Here is a 24,357-nt window from a genome sequence, read left to right as displayed (position 1 = left end):
AGAGAGGTCTCAAACAAAATTAATTTTCTCCTTATTTGTAATTCTTTAAAAAAGGCCATTTTTGTGTCAGTATGTTAAGGAGATACATGGCTTTTGAAACATTGTTCCAATATTTACTTTAATGACTTTGGGGCAAAAGAATCACTCATAAACTGTGCTCACTTACTTCTCCCATTGGAATGAATACATGATTGACGTTCCCTTAAATTGGCGAAATCAATGTGGTACAGACATAGCAAGTGACTCTTAAGTGAATTGCTTCTGTTTATCAATAAAGAACCCCAGAAATGAGTCCTAAAACCCAGAAATACGTAAGCATTTCAGCCCCTTCACAGCCTTCAGTTCCTTCGTCTCAAAGTCAATGGGTTTTTTGAATGGGTTTCTGGATAGAAGCCTGAAATAAGGTCTGTGGTTAACACTAGCCTAAGAGACTTTCATGTTTTGTTCTATGACATAAAATTCATCAGTAAATACCCCTTTGTGAACATGAGCTTTTACTTGTCCTAAAAAAGGCTAAATTACACTACAGAACGTCATCATGTTGAACACAGCTTTGCAGCCTTGTGATGGTGACGCGATCAAAGTATAGTTTGTTTTAGCCTAACAATAGTTTTTTACTTCTGGCGATTGTATTGAGGCTTCAAAAACCCTAGAACTGGTGATCATTTGTAAAGATTATCTTCCTGAACATAACGTGTAAGTATCAAACATTTGTGTGCCACAGAGCTTATTTGCTGCAATGATCCAAAATCCTGTAGAAAAATCCCATTGGCTTTTGAAGAGGGAATCAGGACGATATCAGCTTCTGGGTTGACCTACAGAAAAACGTCATCTCTCGGGAACTCTATTGTGTGTGGTAGCAGCAGGCTGCCGGCCAATCATCGGACCTTGACATCAGGCAGGTCGCTTTTGTCATGCAGAACTGGGCATGGTTTCATCTAAAGTGAGTGGAAAAAACAAGATGGCACAATGATAATGACATTTTGAGCTGTCAATCACGTTGTCAGTTGGAAATTTTATTACAACTTTTATACACAGAAAAGGCCTATAATCTGAATATCTCTATGGCTGTACACAGTGTGCACCCATTACGTGTAGAGCCCAGAAACTTGTAGATTCAGTACACTGTAATGACTGGAAAGACTGTATACTGGATCTGAATCACCAGAGCAGAGTTCAGACAGCAGGCAGGGCTTGTTTGGGGAGGGCGTTAGTGACGTCTTGGTAGAGACAAGTCTGTCAGAGCCAGTGTGAGCATGACTGAGAGTATTGTGTCCATGACAATAGACCACTGTCCCCAGTGCCGGTTTAAGCTATCGCCATGGAGGAGAGACAGAGCAAGGTGCGGTCCAAAACCTCTCCACACAAATAGCTGCTGCTGCTTCAGTTTATGTAGGTTTCAGTGAATTAATGCAGAGTGAACAGGCTCTAAATTTAGTCCTTTGTGTCAGAAGACAAAGCTGGAGTTCTGCTGACTCAGCACTTGGTGAATTAGGACTTAAAATTGGTGAATGAGGGTTTAAAATTAATAATGGTGTGACAATAGGTGGATGGTGACGGAAGGAGACTGAGTGGTACATGCAGGCTGAGGAGAAGCAGGGGTTCCTTACTAATCAAGCAAATCTAAAAACTGTCTTGCTATTCAGTGTGCACGTGAGCTACAAGACCCTTCTCTGTAAACAATCATAACATAGACGTGATACAAGTATATGCACGTATAAATACAAACATACATTCATAGAGGAGAAAGGGACAGGTCCTTCACACAAACTAGTGTGCTAGTGGAGGAAAACAAAACAGCAAACAAACAGAAACAAAAGTGTGTGAGTAGCAGAGGAAAAAAACAAGGTTTTAAAAAAGGCTGATTTGTTTTGCTTTTAAACAGGCGTGTCAGTCTTTCATATTCTCCTGTGGCATATCTGCATCTGTGAAGTAAGTATAGTCCACGGAAGCCATTGATTTAAGGTTTCTCTAAGTTTGCTCTGTGCAGAAGGGGGGAGGCCTCCCTCAGGTGCTGATTGGCCAACGAACTCCGTCCCCTCACAGCAGCTGGCAGCCGCTTCTCTTCTTGCGCTTGCGGACCTGCAGCGCTGCTCTGGTGGCCATCTCAAACACCTCCCGCACGCCGTCCTTAGTCTTGGCAGAGCACTCCAGGTAGCCAAAGGCACTGATGCGGTTGGCCATGTCTCTGCCCTCCTCAGACTTCACAGGCTCCTGGAGGTTCAATGTACAGACAGTGGGTTAAAAGGATGCTGTATGAGTAAATAGACATTAAACAAGGGGAGTGATTAGTTTTTGGCAGTATTGAAATGTAATTAAGTACATTCAATCAAGTTCTGTACTTAAAGAGATACTATGCAGGATTTTTCTAAAAAAACAAATGCAAAAGTAATCCCTCTCAATCATCACTTATGACCCACTAGAAGTGTGCTGTGGTGCATTACCTTGAAAGTAGGTGTATTAATCTTAAAAGTACATGTATATGTATTTGTGGTGTGCTCTTGTAGAATAGACTGAAGGAAGAATTTGAAAAAAGTAAGAATATCAGAGAGTTTTACAATATATTAAAGAAGAGATTTTTTGCGGAGTACAGAGATGAGGGCTGGGAATTTAAAGCATGCTAATGGTGACATTGCTGTTGATGGGATTCTTCTTTTAAACTGACATATTGTTGATGATATATATGAAAAGTGTGGACAGAGAGGTTTAGGTGTGGGGATGGATACTTGGGCAGACGGTTTATTATTGAAAAGAAAATGGGTAGAAAATGGGTAGAACTCGACAAACAATTTCCTGTTCCTACTCCTTTTCGAACATGAAATGTAAAATTTAAGTTGCTTATTGAAAAGCTGTTATATATGTTCATTACTATTTGTGTTTGTGTTTTTTATGTGCATAGTATTTTTTTTTTTTTTTTTTAAGTGTTTGAAATAAATCATATTCAATTATCTGCAGAACCCGTCCTCTGCCTGTATTCTCTTTTTTTTTTCTTCTTTTGCAGCTGTCGGGACGTTTCTGGGAACAGCATGCAGGTAAGGTTGGGACTTTATGGAGGTCGCAACCAGGTGCCAGACCAAGACAAAACTATGAAAAATGCAGACGCAGCACCGAAAAGACCCAAATATAGCGACTTTTTGGTTGGTTTTTGTTATATGTTTCCTGCAGTATTGTTTACAAACAGTTGTTGGCAACTCCTACAGAGTATACCTGTAAGTACAAATTCAATGTACTGCTTTGATGTGTTTTGCACTCACATAGTCTCATGCAACGGATACGCTCTTATTGTAATGTATGCAGCTCCCAGCCCCGGCTCTGTGCAGGTTCAGATCTCAGCTGCATCTCACAGGTGTAAAAGCAACATGAAGTGTTTCTGCTTTAATTCTATTTTTCGACAATACGTGCATAAACGCAAGGTTGTTGCCCAACAAACAGGCTCTGAATAAATATACTTTTTTACATTTTGCAACCTAGGCAGAGCAGAGTGTGCTGTCTCTGTACAGAGCCAGAGAACAACACATTCTGCTCTGGTTTCCCACAGATTCTTCCCGTCAAATTTGGCCAGTAGCTGGCAAGAAAGACACAAGAACTTCTCAGGTACTGCAGAAGTACCTGAAGCTGAAGTGTTTATTCATGGGCAAACTGCCACCTACACTGTACATTTACTGCCACTGCTGGCCAATGCAGTGAGTTTGGCTGCTCCTTTGCAGCTTGATGCTTTTAAATTCCCCGACAAGACTGAAGTAATGTAGACAGTTACTGCAGTATAGCATGAAAACTGTCATTAGCGTGCACCACGCTGACATGATGTTTGCGGTATGGACACAGGGTGAGAAGCACATTTTGTACTTTTTACTGCACTACACATTTGTCTAACAGGTTTAATTACTTTTTAGATTACAATTTTCCATACCCTTCCTGTCCAGTGAATACCATGCATCTCCAGGTGTGTTGATCCTGAATGTTTGTGATAAAGTGAAGCTGAAGCAGTACCTCACAGATTGAGAAAATTATCCTCCTTCTTGAGCTAAATAAACTGCTGGAAAATTCATTATCACAAAAATGAAAAAAAGGGCTGTTTTCTTGACATCTTAAAAACTTTTTAGTGATTCACATTTGTTTGTCCCAGGTCAGCAACATGACAAACATATAATGATCTTGTAGAATGATGCATTGCTCTGGATTACACTACCCAACAGTGTATAAAGGAGATAAAAGTGGCACAATTATAAACATCTACAGTAGCATTAATATTGATCCAAAAACATTATGTATAATTAAAAAAAACACTGAAAGGGAGCATTTTACTGCACAATAAATATTTTTACTTTTCACTTAAAAAGTATATTTTGCTGATAATACTTACACAATTTTACTCAACTTAGGATTTCAATGCATGATTTTCTTTATAGTGGAGTACTTTTACTAGACCAGCATACTTCTAACGCCACTTGTTTGGGGATAATTTGTTGCCAGTAACTTTAAAGGATATAGAAACACACACCTGTTTCATCTTGGCCAGCTCCCTGCGTGTGTGTTCATCATTCCTGAGGTCCTTCTTGTTACCAACGAGAATGATCGGGACGTTGGGACAGAAGTGTTTCACTTCAGGCGTCCATTTCTCAGGAATGTTCTCTACAAGAATGGAAAAAAAAAGAAAACAAGTCACTGCATAGCAAGTTCCAGACTTTTTTTTTCCCTACAAGGACAGTTGGGAGAGGCCTCGCCGTTTTCCCTTGTGACTGTACAGACATAAACATCGAGAGTTCACTGACCCCTCCCTGATACATGGCCGAGCCTGCACGCCAAAATCTGCGCTGTCTAGAAGGAGAAGGCATACTGTGATGGAGCAGAGGCTGGCCATCTGTGGTACTGCCCATTTCAAAAATACTGTGGGAGAAAGCCCCAGGGCTGAAGTCTTTCTAAACAAGACATTTTCTACATCTGTTTGATTTCTTTTCTGAGAGCTGAGAACATTCAGATCTCCGTCTGACATGCATGTGACATATTCTCCAGAAAATGCAGAACCCCACATGACAACAGTAGCTGGGTTAAAGTCTGGAGATTCGTTTGTTTATCTCATTCACAACAGCTGAATAAAAACGCAATAGAGTGTCAACAGTGTTTATTAAGAGTGTTTGATCAGAATTTACAGTTGGTCAGTCTTGTATAGTCTCCTGTCTACAGGCTGTTCAGTCACTTCTAATTGACTTTAAATGTACTTTTGTGCTATATTTAAGTTACAGCTTCTTTATTGAAACAGCTGTAGCTGAGACAGAGTGGTGTCATAAGTGTGGAATTACTTAATTTACTGACTTTACTAACCCAGAGCAGGACTGCTGACTAACGGCTAACTGTGATGCTCATCTTGATTAATTGCAACACCAATAATTTCATCACACTCATGAACAAACACCATCTGAATGATCATTAGGTTTTCATAAAATGGATCATTAATTGCATTAAGGCTGCACACAGGCAGCAAACAGGGAATTGTAATGAAAAATACATAAATCATAAGAAGGCAAAACCCTATAGAGGGGATCGGGTTTACTGCACTGACAGACGGGCCCTCCTTGTGGTGGAAAACGTAGACATTTAATGGAACATTTGCTAAAATGCCTTCCTGCATCTGCACGAAAAATGATTACAGTGTTTCAAACAGAATTAGAGTTTATATGTGGCATTAGCTGACAGTGAGGGATCAACAAACTTTCAGTTGTTTTTTTGTGTTTGTGTGTCTGTGTCTCCTCTCTGAATTCTGAAGTTTTTGCGGGTCCATGAACACAGTGCAGGCAGAACTTTTTGTGATTTTCTTCTCAGCAGCAGTTTGTTGAGTTAAAGTCTGGAAACCATGTGACATTTAATAAAGCCAATTGGGGACTTTTGTTGGATATTGTTGCTATTAAGCCATGTTCAATGTGTGTTTTAGGTGTATTTTAAATCAAATTTTACAGCACTTCACAGAAATCCCACCGCCAACCAGAGCTTTGAAGGTGTAAGTGCAGAGTGGCACAGACATCCCTGCTTAAGTATCATAAATTCTCATAGGCCAACTACGTAGCCTATGGCGTAAGCTCTGCGTGTCATATAATGGTTTGTGTATATGTTATTTATTCTAAAGCTGTAACTTCACATTTTATTTTTGCACTTGAGCATCTAACAGTGAAATAAATGTTTTTTGATGGAAATCAAAAGAATAAATGTGATCTCAATTCTAAGGGCGAAAAATCGTAATTCACATTTTGGCAACAATCATCCAGCCCTAATGGGATCACAGCTGGTTTCATCTAAAGATTACTGGAAAAATGATAAACACTAAAATAAGAGTAATGTTTAAAAAAAAAATAGAGCACTTTGGTGAACTGCACTTGACGCTCTGCTGCTCCACCTGTGCCCAGAAAAGCTACGTGTTCCCAGAGTGCAGTGTACTGGATAACAGAATGGAAATCAGCTCCAAAAATCGAAAATTAATGTGTGGCGGCAAATGTTGTTGTTTCGGCGGGCCACCACAAATACATGAATGTGTGGGAAACCCTTAAATAAAGCTTTTATGACTTTAGATAGTTGTCCGAGGTACCACTACAAAGGTCAAAAACAAAGATTTTGATACATAAATATTTTAATTAGGTTCCCTCTGTGTTATGTGTCAAAAGCCCAGGGTCACTGAAACCCCACTGCAATATCAGTTTAATTCCTGAAAAATTACTTTACTGAGACAACTATTTCCTAAAATGTCGCTTCATGTTTTTTTCTTAGTGGGTCGGCAATCTGTATGCAGTCTTACCTAAACTGTCGGGGCTGTCTATGGAGAAACACATAAGGATAACATCTGTGTCGGGGTAGGAAAGAGGCCTCAGTCTGTCATAGTCTTCCTGACCTGCTGTATCCCACAACGCCAACTCCACCTGAGAAAGAGGAAGAAAAAGAACATCAGTGATGCAAGTAGCTGCTGATAAAGAGCACAATTTAAGCTACAATATCAAAGTAAGGGAGGATATTCACACTTTAGCCACAACAGTATGGTGACGGGGAAAGCATATAGAGACAAAGACAACATGGGCAACAAGAAAACAACAACAGAGGTAGAGGCCTTGGGCCTTGATCAGACAGGGCACATTTCAGCAGCCTGAGGCAGCTTGTTGTAATTGTTTTCAAGAAGAGTGAAGCATTTTGCTTGCTGCTTTTGCATTTGTGCAGGAGCACATGAATGCCTTGAACTGGAAAAGCTTTACATGTTTCCAAGTGTTCTCGTATTGTCCAATCAGATTAATTGAGAGGCAGGCCTTTTGCAGTGGTGACGACAAATTGTAGCCTATGGTATCAAACTAACTTGACCTCACTTTCATCGTCGCCCTACTAGCTTCAAAACATGCAGTATCTAGAAAAATTGAAGTCTCAACAACTGTGTAACATTTTACCAACTGTAGTTAGTTCCATTGATTGACAGCAGATTGTCAAAGTGTCCCTGACTCATCCTTAAATAAGCCTTAAACCCACCATCATCCAGGTGAAGCTCCTGGACCAGCTGCCGAGGGTCTCATGTACAAACACTAGTGCTGTCATGATACTGGAATTTCTAACTTTGATACTACACATTCATAATATTAACATTCAATACAATTTTTAGACCAAGAAGAAAAAATGAAATTGAGAGCATAAAATTTAATTTTTCTCACATTCTTTCTTCTAATATATTTTAATTTTATGTATGCACATTCTTTGTTTTCATTTCACATCTGCCGTTTCAATATTAACTTAGGTATCCCACAGCAGTAAAGCCCATTTAACTGAGTTATATTGAGAAGAGAGAGCAAATGACAGAAGGCGGGACAATAGGAGGCACTTTAGCGATTTGTGTCAACTTGCTGTTAGAGAGAAGAGATCAAGAGAAAGTAGTATCAATACTGCAAAAATAAATATTGAAACCAAATCAGATATTCAAAATAAGTCAATATTTTTGGAAAACACTAACCAAGACTCTCCATTTCCCTGTGTCCAGTCTCCAAACGCCCTCTGACTGTCCATGTATTTTAAAGTACAGATCTATGAATTTACTTTACAGCCGAATAGTGGTTAAGCTTAGGACAGGTTATGCAGTGGTTGTGTAGCAACAATTAAAAAAAGACGCAGCATGCTGCAAAAAGCACTCTGTCTCATCGGGGCAGACTGTATGAAAAAAAAAAAACAACAAGGCAGTGTGGTTTGCCTTGCATTTTGCATCCCACAAAATGCACTCTGTCTGGTCAGGGCCTAACTAGAAAGAGGAAGGAAAAAGAGGAACTCCCCAGAGGTGGAGACCGTTCCCACAGGATTTTCTTGGGCTGTTAATCAAAGTGTTAGTAGTCCCGGAGTGCCTGGCCTGCTCTACATAAAACAAATCGCCCAACGCCTGTAGCTCATGCTACACTGCAACCCCAAAGCACCAAGCAGGAATGTTCTGTTGTAGCCTAGAAGTGTCGTTGCATGCATACATCATGTGGCTTTTGACTGTCTCCTAACTGGCTATGGTCTTGACCTAGTTTATCCTGCATCCTGCTGATTTAATCCAACAGTACCCTCACCCACATTACAATCACAGCTGGAGAACTAACTGTGCCTGATATGGCCGAGAAGTAGGGAAAAACAAGAGAGAGCAACAACAGTACATGCTAGCAGTTCATCGGGACTTTTCTGACGTCTCCCTGCACTCATGTCTTGCCAAGTTCTGCTTGTTGGCCGCCGGACTGCTACACTGGCTAGCCACACCGCCTTCTGGCATTTTCCATAATACATGAGGCAGCGGACTGAGCTGTGCCACATCTTTTGCCTGGGAAAGTGTGCAACACCACACCATCACAAACCTGTGTCCGATTCTGCAGGTTTTGTATTTTACCACTAGGTGTCTCTCAGAATTCAGCTTTTTCTTTGTAAAAACAATACAATAAAATCAAAGAATGAAAAGTAGAGTGCATCTGTAAGTTGACTGAGTAATGTTTTACAACAGCAAATACAGTCTTGTTAAGATCTGTCTACCACAGCTGTGAGGCTTGGAGTCAAACTTTATATTACAGCGCACAGGAAACAGGAAATCAGACATTAGTCATGATCTTTGAGTAGGGGGGGTTGAACACTGGGCAGGAAGGTGGCACCGGTCCATTTCCTGTTGTTGGCCAAAGGTCTGCTGCTTTATAACAATGAAAAGACCCAAGGATTTGCTTACAATACATACTTATCCCCATCAGTCTTGATGGCACATGGTTCTCAACCAGCAGGGCCAACAGGGTCACAGTTTTAACAATACAGCAGCAGTTTTAGTGTCACACAAACCTTCCTGTTCGAAAATAATGTTTCTAATTCTCAGGAGATAAACTCAGATCTTTTACTCAAGTAAAAGAACCAATACAATAGTGTAAAAGGATCCCATTATAAGTAAAAGTCCTGCATTCAAATTCCTACAAAAGCATTATCGGCTAAATGAACCTTCAGTGTAAGAAGTTAAAGTACTTGTTCTGAAGTAAAATGTCCCCTGTGACTGATACATTTATTATATATGACATGATAAGATTGTTATCAGTGATTGAAGAATTTGTAAGCAAAATGTATTATTATAGCTGCAGCTACCCAACAGGTAGTGATGTCCAGTTACATTACATAAAAGAAGAAGAAATAACATAATTGGTTCATTTTTGGGACTGTGAACTTTGTTTAAAACTGAACTATGTATGTGAAGTAGTTCATCTAATTTGGTGAACTGAACTTTGAGCTAGCTGGTGTGAAATGTGAACATGCACAACACTGCTGTCAATTATTCATAATCACTACCAAATGAAATAAAAAGTTATATTTAAAATATAAAGTACCTGTTTGCCATCAACTTCAATGTCAGCGATGTAGTTCTCAAACACTGTGGGGACGTAGACCTCTGGGAACTGGTCCTTGCTGAAGACGATGAGCAGACAGGTCTTCCCACATGCACCATCCCCAACTATCACCAACTTCTTCCTGATAGCAGCCATCTACAGACAGAACACATTTTGGTGAATCTTGAAAATTAAGAATTGATTCATAAGAAGAGACCAAACAATCAATAAACTAGTGAGAAGCAAGTTTCTTCACAGAGAGGAGGGAGGTGAAACAATGCAACCAGAAATAGTAAGAGTGGGAGAGCAAGGGGGGGAAAAAAAAAAAGAGATGACCGAAGTGTGTTTTTGAGCCGCACCCTCTTCCCTTTCCTGGGCTGCGTCCTGTGTGTGAGGTGAAAAACAGAGACGAGCTGAGGGCTCAGCACTGGTCTGGAAAAGCAGTGGGAGGGAAGTGAACAGGAGGCGAGCCACAGCATTGGTACTGCTGCAGCCTCGGTGCTCTAACACGCTGCTGCACATGCATGGCCTCCGACACAATCACATTAAAAACGATCCTTAATGTGTCACTTCTACGTTCCTGTGGCCTCGTCATCTACAGCTCTGACTGGTTGACACCTCTGTATTGCATGCAATCCTCTCTCCCTTTCTCTTTGCTTGTACACCTGAAAGCTGTGTGTATGTTAGTGGAACATGGCTTGGCGAAGAAAGCCGCGCGCGCACGCACACACGCACACACACACACGCACACACGCACACACACACACGCACACACACACACATACACACACACACACACACACACACACACACACACACACACACACACACACGGATCAATAGCCATCTCCCACAAGCTGACAATAATGGAGAGAAGGCAGTAGGTGATGAGTGAACGTACTGGCTGCCTGCCAGCAGCATCAGCTTTCACCGACCTAAGACTACCTGGACCAAAACAAAGATCTACACCTCTGCCATCCATCTCACACACGCAGCATCCAAATCACAGCTGGTGAGTAGTGGGGAAATGCATCGTAATCAGGGTTCCTACAGCTAAAGGAAAGTTAGATTTCGGGCTTTTTAAGACTTTTTTTAATGCCCTCGGAATTAAATTTAAGACCAATTTAACAATAACCAAAACTGAAAGAAAATACATGATCCAAAATCAATAACTCAGGTTAAGGGACAATTATTTAACAAATGTCTAAATATAAAAAAAAAAAAAAAAAAAACAACAAAAAAACAAATGTCAAATTTGTTGGCAGTTTTTTTTTTTTTTTAACCAGTTTGTGTTTCTGACTCTGCATGTGGGTTTCCACTATTTTGATTCCCATCTTGAGTAGTTTGAAAAAAACTTTTTTGCATAAAATAAACCAAGCCTTGTATGCATCTCCTTGTTCTGGTATTAGCAATGTAGCAAAATCTTGAAAAAATGGCCAATTATCAGTGAATTTGAACAAAATGGCGTTTGTTGTTATTTCCGCAGTCCTGATCTGTGTGACATTAAGGCGAGAGGGATTCAGTCAATTTTGTATAAAAAATATTAGATGTTACCAATTTGTTTTTGGAGATATATAATATATATTTTATTATATTATAAAATCTTACTTCCCAGCATTAAGCTATAATCAAAAGTTTTCCATTAACAGTAGATGATAGATGATTTTTTGTATGTGAACGTACTGATGAGCCCACAGAAAGTAATGACCTGACTCTGCAGTTCTCAGCTCCACAGAGCTATAAAGTGTCTTTTCGCTCACTGTTTTGGTTTTACAGCCATAACTGTTCTGACCGACTCTCACAGGCATTTGAAGCTTAAAGGGAAAAACCTCCACAAACTACTACCTGCTACAAGGGCAGACAGGATGAATGCTAATGTTGCTCTGTATCTCCCAGAGTAAGTCAGTGTAAATAAGCATCTCTTTGCTGACAAGCTCATCATATCAACAGTGATAATACGTATGTGTTTTGTTTACAGTTTGTTTCTCTGCAAAGTGGCCAAAAAGTTTATTTATAGAAAGTTTAAAGCAACATTCTGAGCTCTTGTAAAAGTAAGTCTTTCATTATCATTACCGATACAGATCAATATACTGATCAAAACCCAACGTATTCTATTAACAGTAATTTTGTGCTGTCGTATGGTACACTGAGTTTCACTGCACTTATGAGAATAAACAGCTGGTTCCTCTGAAATGGTCAGTGGGTGGCCTGTGAAGCTCCTGTTGATATAAAATACTCATAGAAACTAAAGCCAATTAAATTTTTACAGGCAGCACAGTGCCTCCTCTACGCAGTGATCACAAGTCTTTATTCAAGTAATCTGAAAGATACCCAGCATGATTTCTTTCAGCTTTGTTAAAAATGACAATGAGCCCATGTCACACTGTATGCTCAACAGAAAAATGTGCATCTCCACATCCTTCATATGATCCTCTAAGCTTGTATTGGCCGCAGCTTCCATTTTCACCACAAGAATCAAAAGACAATTGTTCAGTTTGCTTTTCTCTCCTACACATTAAATCAGGCCACTGTGTTGTCAGTTTGTCTCGAGAGAGAGCCACCTGTTTTCTATGATAGCAGGCTGCCGCTGCTCTATACATCACACTGTCACTGCCAGAGGGAACACACACACACACACACACACAAACACAAACACACACTAAGTGATAGGAAACAAGCAGCCCCAGAAAGCATCAGAAAATGGGGCTAGTCCTGCAGATCTTGTGCTGTGACCAAATAATGCAGCTTATTGACAACCATAGCTCTCACACAGCATAATGCCTACTGTGTCAGTGGCAGCACATGGCGGATAATGACCCCTTCCCTCTGTACTAATGTGTGTACACACTGTGGGTAGAACAAGTACAGGAACAGGCACTCAAAAGGCTTCTTCCCAAAATAAGACTGTTCTGCTACCCTTTAAATATGGCATGAAACAGTTTACAGTGATGCCAAACATGGTTGTACAATATTCACACAAAACACAACTAATAGTACCCATAGCATCTTTTGGTAAATTTACTTTGGAATATCAAAATCGGACCAATCCTGTACTTATACATTAAGCATTAAAAAAATGTCATGTAACAGTGGTCAGGTTTCATTTTGTCCTAACATAACGCTGTTCCTCAGATCTGTTTAAGGAAGCAGACCAAATAGGTCTCAATCGTTTTGCCAATTAATATATAAACTGATCATCAGAAAAGTAATCTTTAAGAAATGTAATGATCAGTGTCATGTTTTAAGTGATTTTTAAGCAAAACTATCAAACATGTCTTTGTTCCAGCCATGCAAATGGCAGGATTTGCTGCCTCACCTAACAAGAGGATTTGTTTGGTGGGGATCTGCAGGTGCTTAATGTGTTGTGTGGATTTTCCCATCCAATTTTTCCTAATCGACATTCCTCACTTCCTGTCTTTAAGTGACTTCCTGGTAAGACATAAACAATAGTGAAGGAGGAGAGAAAATGAGCCACAGGAAAGATCTGGAATTCACCCATTTCGTCATTTTCTCTCATTCTCACCCCTTGAGTTTCTCCCCTCAGGTCAGTTCAAATAAGCTTCATTAGCACAAGTGTGAGTCGAACACATGTAGTCACTCCTCTCTCCTTTTGCCTCCTGTCAGACAGCTCTAGACTCAGTGGGATTTATATGTATGTTCGTTTTACCAAGAGTCTGTTGAAGGATAGTCACAACGTGTGTGAGGATCCATGGAGAAAAGAGACCCACATTTGTTGAACAATTTCATAGTTATACGGATGTAAACTCAAAACTAACTAGAGCAATTTTCATTCATTGCCTTAAATTGGGTTCAACTTAAATGGCATATTCCAAAGGCTACATTAATTGCATTAAAAGCAAATCAAAATGCCCCAATGAATAACATCTTACTGTGCATGCAGCTAATCATTGTTTTGCAATTTGCTTTTAAATTATGACACTCGACTTTGTGCTATATTCAACAATCAATAATTAATTGTGGCCTGGATTTTATGTTGTGGTAAGTAGGCCTCTGTCAGTGTCTGGGGAAAAAATATTTGAAGAGAAACAAAAAAGCAGTCCAAAATTATTAATGGTTAACCATGAATTATTAAAATGAAGATCTGTGTGGTGTTCCAATCGCTTGTAGAAGCAGCAGTGAATTGGATCAGAGCTGTAGAGCCAGTCACATGATAACACAGCAGCATTAATCTCAGTGCTACAAAGAACAATGGAAACCCAAAAATGAAGTGAAGCCATATTCTGAGTATGGAGCCACAGTATACATGCGGAGACATTCAGTGCCTGCACACATTCAGTGACCTTGAACAGACAGGTCATACAACTGTGCAGGAGACTGCATGTTCACACGTATCTCAGGATGAATGATCCCATCTTGCATAATGTTTGTCCCTGTGTGGGACAAGGGCAAAGTTCTCATTCTTGCACATGTAGTACAGGTGCTTATTTCTCCCTCATGTTTTCCTGGCAGGTTGATTTTCCCCAACAATCTTATCACATTAGCCAGTCTTGTTCATTAGAGGTGGTAGGGGGTTACGATAACAAATACACATTCTCATCACATGCATCAGCAAACTCAAGGTATTTACACCAACGCTGTTGTTGGTGACCCATTTGATTAAGTGAATAAGCCATAAAACTCCCATTATAAAATGTCATGTAGGCTTGAGCCAGTTTAACACAAGCAGAACCAAAGTGTTTGCTGTGTATTTGTGTGTTTTCTCCACAGTAACAGGGCAATGCCTCCTTGATGATAAAATGCTTTAACATAAGATACAACTGGACTAAAGGAGTTGTATATTAAAAGGAGTGCTATGAGATTTGTCTGAATGCAAAGGCGAAACAACAGTTCAAATGATCAAAGCAACAGGCATCAACACAGGATGCATCCATGCTGACTACTTAAAGGCTTTCCAATCTTCTCTTGGTTCATTTTGGGTGTGCCTGCTGTTGAATGCCCTGCTATGCTCTGTTAAAGCAGTGAAACTGCACAGAGTTGTGAGTGCGTGAACTATGAGTAACACTTCTTCACTAGGGCTGCAACTAAAAATTATATTTATTGTTTATTAATTTTCACAATAACTGATACGTTGTTTGGTGTATAAAATGTCAGAGAATGGCAAGAAATGTCGATCTGTATCAAAGCCTCCACTTGAAGTCCACATTCCAAAGACAATCAGTTTACTGTCATAGATTAAAAAAAAAAAAAACAAAACAGTAAAATATATGCATTTTAGAGGCTGGAATTACAGATTTGCTCTCCCCATCATGATTATCAAATTAGCTGACTATTAATGTAAAAGTTGACAACCAACCAGTTATTCATTAGAGCTGTACTCCTAGCTTTTCCCATGTTCAAACTGACAAAAAACAAACAAAAAAAACAACCCCCTCATTCACTTTAATTTGGCCAGTGCAGCAACACAGTTGGTACATTCAGCAAAAAAGGTGAACCTGGCTCAACTTTTGCAGCAATGCAGCGTGATATCGTCTGACAAGGCACTGCTGTGTGACCAATTAAATACATGCAAGCACACATTCCTACTGGATTAATATGAAGCATGAACAGCATATTTCTATTTTTCACCTCGTGATTGTTGTGACGAAAGATAAAATAGCTGCCACTGTGATCGTTTCCAGAGTTGTTAAATCCTGTGTCATCAACAGCTGTGTTGTGCTGTCATTTCCTCTGGCTAAAGCTAGTGATGGCATTATCATTATATATAGATGCCTATTAACCACATGAACTGATGGAGGTCAGGAAGAGATGATGAATCACATCATGATGATGAGTCAAATAAAGGTCCTTGTGTGGCCACATCCTCAGACCTGAATGTGTCAGTTCTAAGTTTTGGTATCAGTCACATTTGAACAGAAACCATTACCGGCAATTGGAATTCAGTACCAGTGCCTTTTTTTTTGGGGGGGGGGTTACTTTTTTCTCACTGTAATAACAAAAATGGATTTTTTTTACTAAGCTAAATTGGGTGACATTGTCTTGCTCTCTCTTTTTCTCTCTATATGTCCTAGCAACAGATGAGCAATGAAAAGGTCTTAACCCCGTGCCTGTCAACAAGCGATTCTGCTTTGCAGCGCTACGAGCCTGTCTCTCTGTGTGTCTACATGTTTCATTCTCTGTTCAGACACAGCTGACATGTATGTGGAACTAACTATCAGTACTACAGCGATGGTTTTGGCTTGCTGGGAAGCCAGCTGAGCTCCATGGAGCACTGTGGCAGACTTTAACCAGCTCCCGCTTCATGTCTGAACCTGGGATTTCCTCCCCCTCTCAGGTACCGATTGGCTTAACAGGAAATGACACTTTGAGGTAGCAACGTCATTCAGTTGGTACCTAACCCTTGTTGCTTTAGCTTCAGTCTCTTCTTCCCTATTTGGCCAAATACTAAGTGCAATAGATGCTACATCCCTGACCTTGGCTAACAATGTTGCCAGAAGTTATTGAATAAGGACAGAAAAAAGTATTTATAGAATCACAAGATGATGAACTAGCAGGATTTCAGCTGCTTAGCAGACCTGCATCTGGCCACAGATTAATTCCTGATTTCCCTATCCTTGGAAAGTGACACAAGCAGCTCTGCTGGGACATCCTCATCATCAGATTTACACGAACTGCACACTTGACGTATAAACGAGAAGTTTGAGTTGTTACAAATATTGACAAACTTTAACAATTAAGGTATTGACATGCAGATTGGTCAAAGCAGCAAAACGCATTCCACATGATTAATAACGGGTCACTGAATGCTCGCACACAACCCTGTCTGTGTAAAAATGTGGGAGGACGTAGGCTTTGAGGAATGTCTCACCCACTTTCAACACCCTTCACCATTTTCTTCTTAACACATAACATCCCTCCCCCCACTAGTATCTCACTGTCTCCCCTGGTTGAATTGTTGAGGGCTGGACTATACATGCAGAGCTGCACAGGAAATAGACACGAGGCAAAACAGCAGCAGTTTTGACTCAGATTGTAAGGGGTGGGGCAACTTTTTTCAGGTGCTCCACCTAAGCGTTAGTTTTGGTTGAAGACTGAATTTCAGCAACAGTGTCTGGATCATGCTGGGGAAGAAAAAGGCTGTCTGAATCCTGTCCAAACCAAAATATTATAGCAGCTATTTCACACATGCCAACGAGAAACCAAGATGGTGGCCTCAAAGCAGCAAGAAAAGAACCTTTTTCGTTTGCTATATTCAGCTGGAAAACATTAAAAGTCTAAAAGTGTGTGCAACCACTTTATGAGATTAGGACAAGGAATAGGGGTATACAGTTACATAAAGTGCACAAAACAAGCATCCAATTTGCTTTTGTAGTGCATGCGTTGTTAGTGCGCTTGGAGTGTGTTAAGTTCGCAGACCCGCGCTGATGCCGAAACCATGGCGTGGGCTCAACACTATTGGAGTCACCATGGTCAGCTTAAAAAAAGGATTAACACTGAAGCATTAAAATCAAATATATCCTTTAAAAAATGCATTTAATGATGATGTGTGCAACTGGTGGAATTTCCCTTTAAAGAAAATTATGAGGGAAGCTGCTGTATTTTCTTAATGCAGAGATATTTAACTGATAAACAAAGTGAGACTGCTTTATCAATTTTAATGCAGATCTACTTAAGTCTAAGTGTGCACTGTGGAGCTGTATAATGCAAGGAAAAACAAATTTAATATTTAATTAAAATATATTTACATTCTGGATTGAACTTGCAATGGGGATCAAGAAAACTTGATTAGGGTGTTTCTCTCCCTACTAGGACTGCAACAGCTTATGTACAAGTACCAAACAGTCACTGTAACGGGACATGGTCTGGTGCATGCAGCCACATGCAGAATGCACAGTTTATAAAGTGATGCACCTAACCAAAGCGAAGCTTACAAGGATGAATTCCACCCAGATACTTTTAGCTGTATGCTGTTAGCAACAAGTCCTGAGTTAGAACAACAAGCAGATTGGCGTGCAAGTCAGTCACACTATGTCGAGCTAATGAAACGCTGGAGGTGGAAGACCCGTCTGCAGGTTCATGGTCAACTTTAACAACAACGAACACTCCTCTTAATACACAAGTTATTTTTTGATCATTTTGTTTATTTTGAAATGTTCATTTTTATAAGATGCTTTTCAGTTTTACAGCCACCTGCTGTTACCTGTTGCTTTTTGGGTTTTGGGAAAGTGTTTGTTCAGTGCTAGCACAGTGTAATACACAAGTGTTTCATTCCTCTTTATTTCTAGAAATGAAAATAGTTTACAAACGAGGGTGGAATGTTCCCTCTGTCCCCAGCATGAGGGTTTTGTCTGTTTTTGACACTTGCACTATTTTCTGTTCAGAATAAATGCAAAGAAACATTTCTTTACACATTTTTTTGTTTTGTTCACAGTACTGAACTCGCACCAAACCATGACTCCTGAACCGTGACTTGCACCGTTACACCCTCACACCTCATTACAAACTCTTTGCCTGAAGTTGGATGAGAGAAATTCTTGCAGAAAAGTTGAAGCCAAACTCAAAATTTCAAGGTTGAATCAAACTTGAGAGCAGAAGCTGCTGCTCAGGATCTAGGCGAGGCAAGCAGCTAAAGTCAGAGAACCTAGCTGGAGCCCAAAATAGGACAGAGCCATTGAGACTCCCCCGGCCCAATTTATCACAGTGCACACAGCACAGCTCAGAGCAGAGGACGAAAGAGAGGAATATCACACAGAATTATCCTTTCATCCGCCCCTGAGCCTCCGCTTGAAGTACAAACTGACAGAAAAGTCGGACAGATGGAGGGAAGGAAGGAAGGAGAGGCGTGGTGGTCAAAACTAGAACATGAGCGTGTTGTAGCATAAGCACCAGATATGGACAAACTTAAAACATACCAAAGTGTAGTGGGTAAGTCTTTGATAAATATTCCATGAGTATGAAATAAATAAACGGATGAATTAGTCATGGTGTGGATTGGGAACGGAGCTAATCAGGATTTGGTTAGAAGTGTATTTCTGTTTTCTTGATTTCACCCTGTTTCATATTATTTATTCCTTTAGCTCCCTCTCTCCTACCCATCTTGTCCTCATCTCATCCTTTTCTTTCCCTCTCTCTCTTCCTGTGTTGCAGTGTGATGTCACCATCAGGGAGCTAATGTTCCGTATCCTTAGGGTGCTGCATTCCTCCTTTCCGACTAACACACAGCGAAAAAATGAAAGCCGAAGCTGACACACATGTGTGCAGCCTGGATGGAGCCACTACCTCCCCACACCACAACAGTTTCCTCATCTGTCTAGCCCATCTGTGCCTTACAGCTATGTAAAGTGTTAGGGTGTTAAAAAGATTTGAGCTGATACAAATCCTTTCAAATTCCTTCAAAATTTCTTATTTCAACATTTGCAAGTGCCTAAAGACTAAAATTCAGAGCTAAGAAACTGATCAGATTTATGCACAACCCCTATCACAAGAAAGACTGGGATGCTGTGTAAGACATACATAAACACAGAATGCAAAAATTTGCAAATAGGGGCGTGCTCAGAAATTGAATGGTATATGGAAACAGTTTTTAACCTACATAGAAAAAATGGACACCATTAATATAGCAGTCTTGTAATACTAACCCTATATAAGATATAGTTCACTTTTTATTCATATTTATTTTTAATTTCTTTTTTGGTACTCATTTAGTTATTAATTTTTACTGCCCCCCCCTTTTATAATCAACTTTTAAAATTTAATTTATTTTTTGTCTTACCTTCAATTTTTGTCACACTGAATTTGTTTAAACATAATTTTTGTGTAGTTGACTATTAAGAAATTCTAACATTTCAATCCATTACAACTAGATGCAATAAAGTTGAGTGACACATCTGTTTACAGTAATACTTGAACAAGCAATGCCAGCTTCAAGATGCTTCCTGTATAAGGAAACTAATCTCACTCAGTGTTCAAATGGCATTTTGGCCTTCACTTTCAATTCTTCTGTCCTCAGTTCCCAAATGCTTACTGAGTGTTGTTAAAAGAAAAGGTTATATAACACAGAGGTAAACATTCCCCTGTCCAAACTTTTTTGGAACATGTTGCAGGTGTCAAATTCAGAATGAGTGACTATTTGCAAAAAAAAAAAAAAAAAAAGAGTTTATCAGTTTGAACATGAATTATCTTGACTTTTTTGTAACTGGGGTTGTGAAATGTTGATAGGAATAAAAATAACAGAGAGGTGGAGTGATAAACTAGATAGTTTGTCCAGAGAGGAGTCACAACTCTGTTGAACTACAAAAGCACACAGTCCACTCACAGTCATCATACAATGTTGTTACAAAGTGATGCCTCTTTTCACAAACAGTGTTTGGCTGAAAACCAGCCGCAAAGAGCATATTTACCAGAGAATAGCTAAACTTCTCACAACTGTTACAGAATTAATGCCACAGCTGATTGGTGATGTTTGTCATTTTAACCAGCAACAGTCGGCTACAATATGAAGCCTGCTACTTATGTTTTCCACGAATCTTTAGAGATAAAAGGTTTCATATGAAATTCTTTACAGTCTTAGTTAAACAAATTTCGGGACATGAAACTTGATCCTAAAGTAGAACCAGCTATAAGAACCCATCCCTCAGGGCTCTGCTGCTGCTGCTGCTGCTGCTGCTGCTGCTGCTGCTGCTGTTACTCAGAGGAAATGTTTAGCTTTCAAAATCGTCCTTTTATGGACTTCCTGAAACTGCAACCACCAAAATCCAAACAGGAAACCCTTCCAGAGATATAGAGGATTTTCTCATCTGCATGCTGTCTGTGTGTGATACGCCCACCAGCCTACAGACATAATTTTCCATGCAGACATATTTGTCGGTCACCTTCATAACCCAGTATTTTCCTCTATTCTGCGTAAAAGAAACTTCAGACATTTTCATTTTCAGTATGATACTGGACTGCTGATGGAAAGTTTTCCTGACTATTCTAAGACAGGATACTGGGGAACATTGTGTTTGAACACCTGATAAGGCCGATAAGCACCTATAGCTCAACAGTTCACAATCCAGCAGCTTCCTATAGAAAGTGAGTGCAAGCTGTAAGGATGGAAAAAAACTGCCATCTGGGCAATCCCCTCATGTCCATGCACCACTTCCCAAATCTTTGCCATGGAGAACTTCCTGTGTTCGCCATCCCTGAGCCTCAGGCTGGCACGTACAAAAGGCGATGCGTAAAACACGCATAGTAGGTCAGTAGTAGAGAGGGGCGCGAAATGAGGCACAACATTAGGGTGAAATGGCCTCTGGCGATCCTGGCATATATGGAGCTTTTGATCCGTAATTGTTTCTCATGAAGGCTTTCGTACAGACCCACTGAGCTATTCAGCTTCTTCTGATATGACCTCAATACAACAAGAAGAAAAGAGAAAGAGCGCACGTTAGAGATGTCAATTCTGTCAATATGACAAACCATGTCTTGTTATTTGAATTTGAAATATAGGACAGGGGTCTACAACAATTTTCAGGATAGGGATGGAGTAAAGACCCCCTACAACATGCATTTTTCTCTGAGATTGATGTTTCTGGGAATTTATTTCCTGCACCACAAAGGAGACAAAGCAAGGGGTGTAAGTGTCTTCTGACTTTTCACGAGCTAGCTGGTCCCCATACTGAGGGTCCTGATTCCATGACATCAAATGACTGGTATGATATGGATTAAATATATTTACTGAGCTTTCCTGTTCATGCACTATTACAATATTTAATCAGTCAATGTTTCAGTCAGATATTTAGCTTCATTTAGATTAGATTAGATAGACTTATTTGTCCACTTGAGTAGAAATTAGTATTTGTGTTTGCTCAAACACAGCAAAGTTACATACAAACATAACACAATACACCATTAAAAACACACAAATGTACAATATACAAGATAGAATAGTGCAAACGGGCATGTAGGAGCAATATATTAAATAAATAATAAAAGAGAGCACATCTTACAAAATAGTAGTGTTCTCTGTAGTGTTAATCATTTCTCTAATTGTATTTTTTGCAAGGATTCCTCTGTGCATGTGGGCTCTTTTTCTTTTCTGCATAATCCAACCCACCATCTACAAGTATGTGCAAATAATGCCACTACTTTTACAAACCTAATACAGCCCAGTTCACACAGAGCGACTCTGGATTACATCACTTGGTAGACTGACCACACTGATGATGATGACAGCAGCAGACATCATCACTTCTGCTTTCATATTAATGCAGTCTAGATTGGGGGTTACCACATAATTTCCTTCCTCTGCACTGGCACTGATTTGTATTGGGGGTGTGTGCATGTGCGCGTGCTGCTGGGTAACACTCCCCTCTGAACACTACCTGCAAACAGCTTGGTCAGCAGTCAGCTGTTCAGCTACAATGACATCATACTTTCTCCTGTAGTAGCCACACAAGCACAAACATTTAAAATGAAGGCATGCCCACATGCTGGGAAGATGGAAGGTGTTTTTGAGCATCCCTCTCCTGTTTGTCTGCCCTTTAACATCCTGTGTGTGACAGTAAACATAAAAGGGAGCAGACCAGTTCATGCACGACATGAGTTCTGCAGGTTTCGCGTTGGTTCAGATACAGTCTGTGGGTTTTTATGCTGGGAAACACGCCAGGACACGGGAACAAGCCTGTGTGAGATATGAGGGTCTGCGCTACAGTAGCAGAGCAGCACAACAAGGGTGTGGTGACTCCGAGAGGAATTTCCTCGAGACGGACAAATGTTTTGGCAGTTATTTGGAAAAATGCGAGAAACAGGGACTTTTTGACAGCACAATCTACCAAAAAAGGTCACTCACTCGGTAGTCTAAAAGTGTTTTGTATATATATATAGAGAGAGAGATTTTGCCATCCAATAATTCCCGTCAAGACGAGAAAACACCCGATACTGTGAACTCCATTTACTGGCCAAACAGCTTTCCAAAGCGAAAGAGGCGTTAAAGTTTTAGGTAAAGATCCTCTCCGCCTGCCTCCACAGCTGAAGTCCAAATAATTAATTAAATTACGTAATGAGCTAAGTTATGGGGACTGTGGTATCAATGCTGATATGATAGTATCTCCGACTGGAGAGAACAAACAGGTGTGCCCCCCCCCCCTTTTTAATAGGATACTTTCCCATTATCAACAAAACACTTAAGCCACTTAAACCAAAACTTCTAAAAAAGTAACAGGTTTCAACTCGCCGAGCTGTTGGCGGAGGTATCCCTGCTCATTACCGTATTTCTGAGAAAGACCATTTAACTACTTTTCCGTCATACCTCAAAGTCGCTTTACTGACTCAGGGTGCTATTTCAAAAATGAAACAAGTGTAACAAAAGGGAATAAAAAATGTCTTACCTTGCCCAGAGTGTGCTTTCAAATGTCACAGAGCTCTGTGTTCCCCTCCTGCTGTCTTCCGTGCTTTGAACCAGCTGTAAGCTCAGTCACCGGCCGAGGAAGCGCCGACTGATACTCACAAGACCCTCCCATAGTGCTGCATTCACTGACCCCTCGGAAACTTATAGTCAACATGTGCTAATTAGAAGGCGCAGGAGTAATAGGGCTGCAACTGAAGAGCATTTAAATTGTCGATGAATCTCTCGATTAATTGATTATTAGTTTTGTATATAATGGTGAAATACTATGCCACTTTACACAAAGTAGTATATTGTGATATTTATTCTGTCTGACCTCTTGTAGTAGGTATTTATTGTTTTGTTTTTTTTAAGAACACATGCTGTATGTTTATTGTCCGCGTTTGTTTTGCACTCTAGTCTATGCTGAACCACGTCTAACACGACTTTCTGTCATGACAGACAATAAAGTTTTCTGAATCTAAATCTGAAACATTGTTTAAAAAAAGGCAGTTTTGCAGGGCCCAATACAACATACCCAAACAAGTTACTGTGCTTATGTTATTGTTGCCAATATTTTTCACATGACTTGCATGCTGCCTCCAGTTTTCCATCAAAATGTGTCAAAGCTGAACAATATATCAGATCTCTTTCGACTAAATTGAGATTTATATACAGTGACTTCATATACTTTATGTTTTGTTTTTTCTAATTTTAATCCATTTTTGTAAAAAGTATGATGGTCAATTGATTCGTCACTACACAAGTGCCATACATGTTGAAAAACTCAGAATTGGCAAACATTTAGGACAGAGGGTCAGTTCATGCAACATTCTTCCGCCAGAGCACTGAATTTGTGATTAAAAAAAACCCGACAGCACTTGAATGCAGCACGGTGTCTTCGGTTGTTTGAGATTTCAGCGCCTGCACGCTATTGGCTGAGAAGATTTAACCGTTACAGGGTCCCCTCCCCTCTTCCGTTAGAAAATAATGACATCATTTATATAAAGAGGTGGTCAGCTGGGTTTTCCGTTATTTTTAAGCAACGTTTCAGTGTTATTTAGTGTTTTGTAAAATTGTAGATGAATATTCTTGTTATTGTTGCTGTTAGTCTCATTTTCATTATTCCCTGTGTAAGGAAATGGACTTTGACCCAAGAGCTTTACTCCCACAGTGCAACAGGAAATCCCTCAGCAG

At 40.0% G+C, this 24,357-nt stretch overlaps 1 protein-coding gene across 1 annotated transcript; it reads right to left on the bottom strand.

Annotated features, from left to right (window-relative positions):
• Positions 1-995: 995 nt before the first annotated feature.
• LOC121947389 (rho-related GTP-binding protein RhoA-D) lies at positions 996-23,253 on the bottom strand. The gene is made up of 5 exons (XM_042492422.1): positions 23,165-23,253; positions 9,840-9,995; positions 6,785-6,905; positions 4,502-4,632; positions 996-2,214 (listed from the first exon to the last, which is right to left on the bottom strand). Exons 2-5 carry the CDS (start codon positions 9,993-9,995, stop codon positions 2,041-2,043), a joined length of 582 nt encoding a protein of 193 aa, XP_042348356.1. The 5' UTR covers positions 23,165-23,253; the 3' UTR covers positions 996-2,040.
• Positions 23,254-24,357: the final 1,104 nt, after the last annotated feature.

The sequence above is a fragment of the Plectropomus leopardus genome, chromosome 8 (assembly GCF_008729295.1).
Source record: "Plectropomus leopardus isolate mb chromosome 8, YSFRI_Pleo_2.0, whole genome shotgun sequence".
NCBI classification, from domain to species: Eukaryota; Metazoa; Chordata; class Actinopteri; order Perciformes; family Serranidae; genus Plectropomus; species Plectropomus leopardus.
The sequence above is the reverse complement of the archived record's forward strand: the minus strand, read 5'-3'. Positions and strand labels throughout refer to the sequence as shown.

Bases quoted from the DNA above. Each gene is read 5' to 3' on its own strand.
- LOC121947389 (XM_042492422.1), bottom strand. From the start codon at position 9,995: ATGGCTGCTATCAGGAAGAAGTTGGTGATAGTTGGGGATGGTGCATGT. The intron at 6,906-9,839 runs GTACTTTATATT...CCTCTTTCTCAG, and splicing joins TTGAAGTTGATGGCAAACAG to GTGGAGTTGGCGTTGTGGGA. The intron at 4,633-6,784 runs GTAAGACTGCAT...CCATTCTTGTAG, and splicing joins AGACAGCCCCGACAGTTTAG to AGAACATTCCTGAGAAATGG.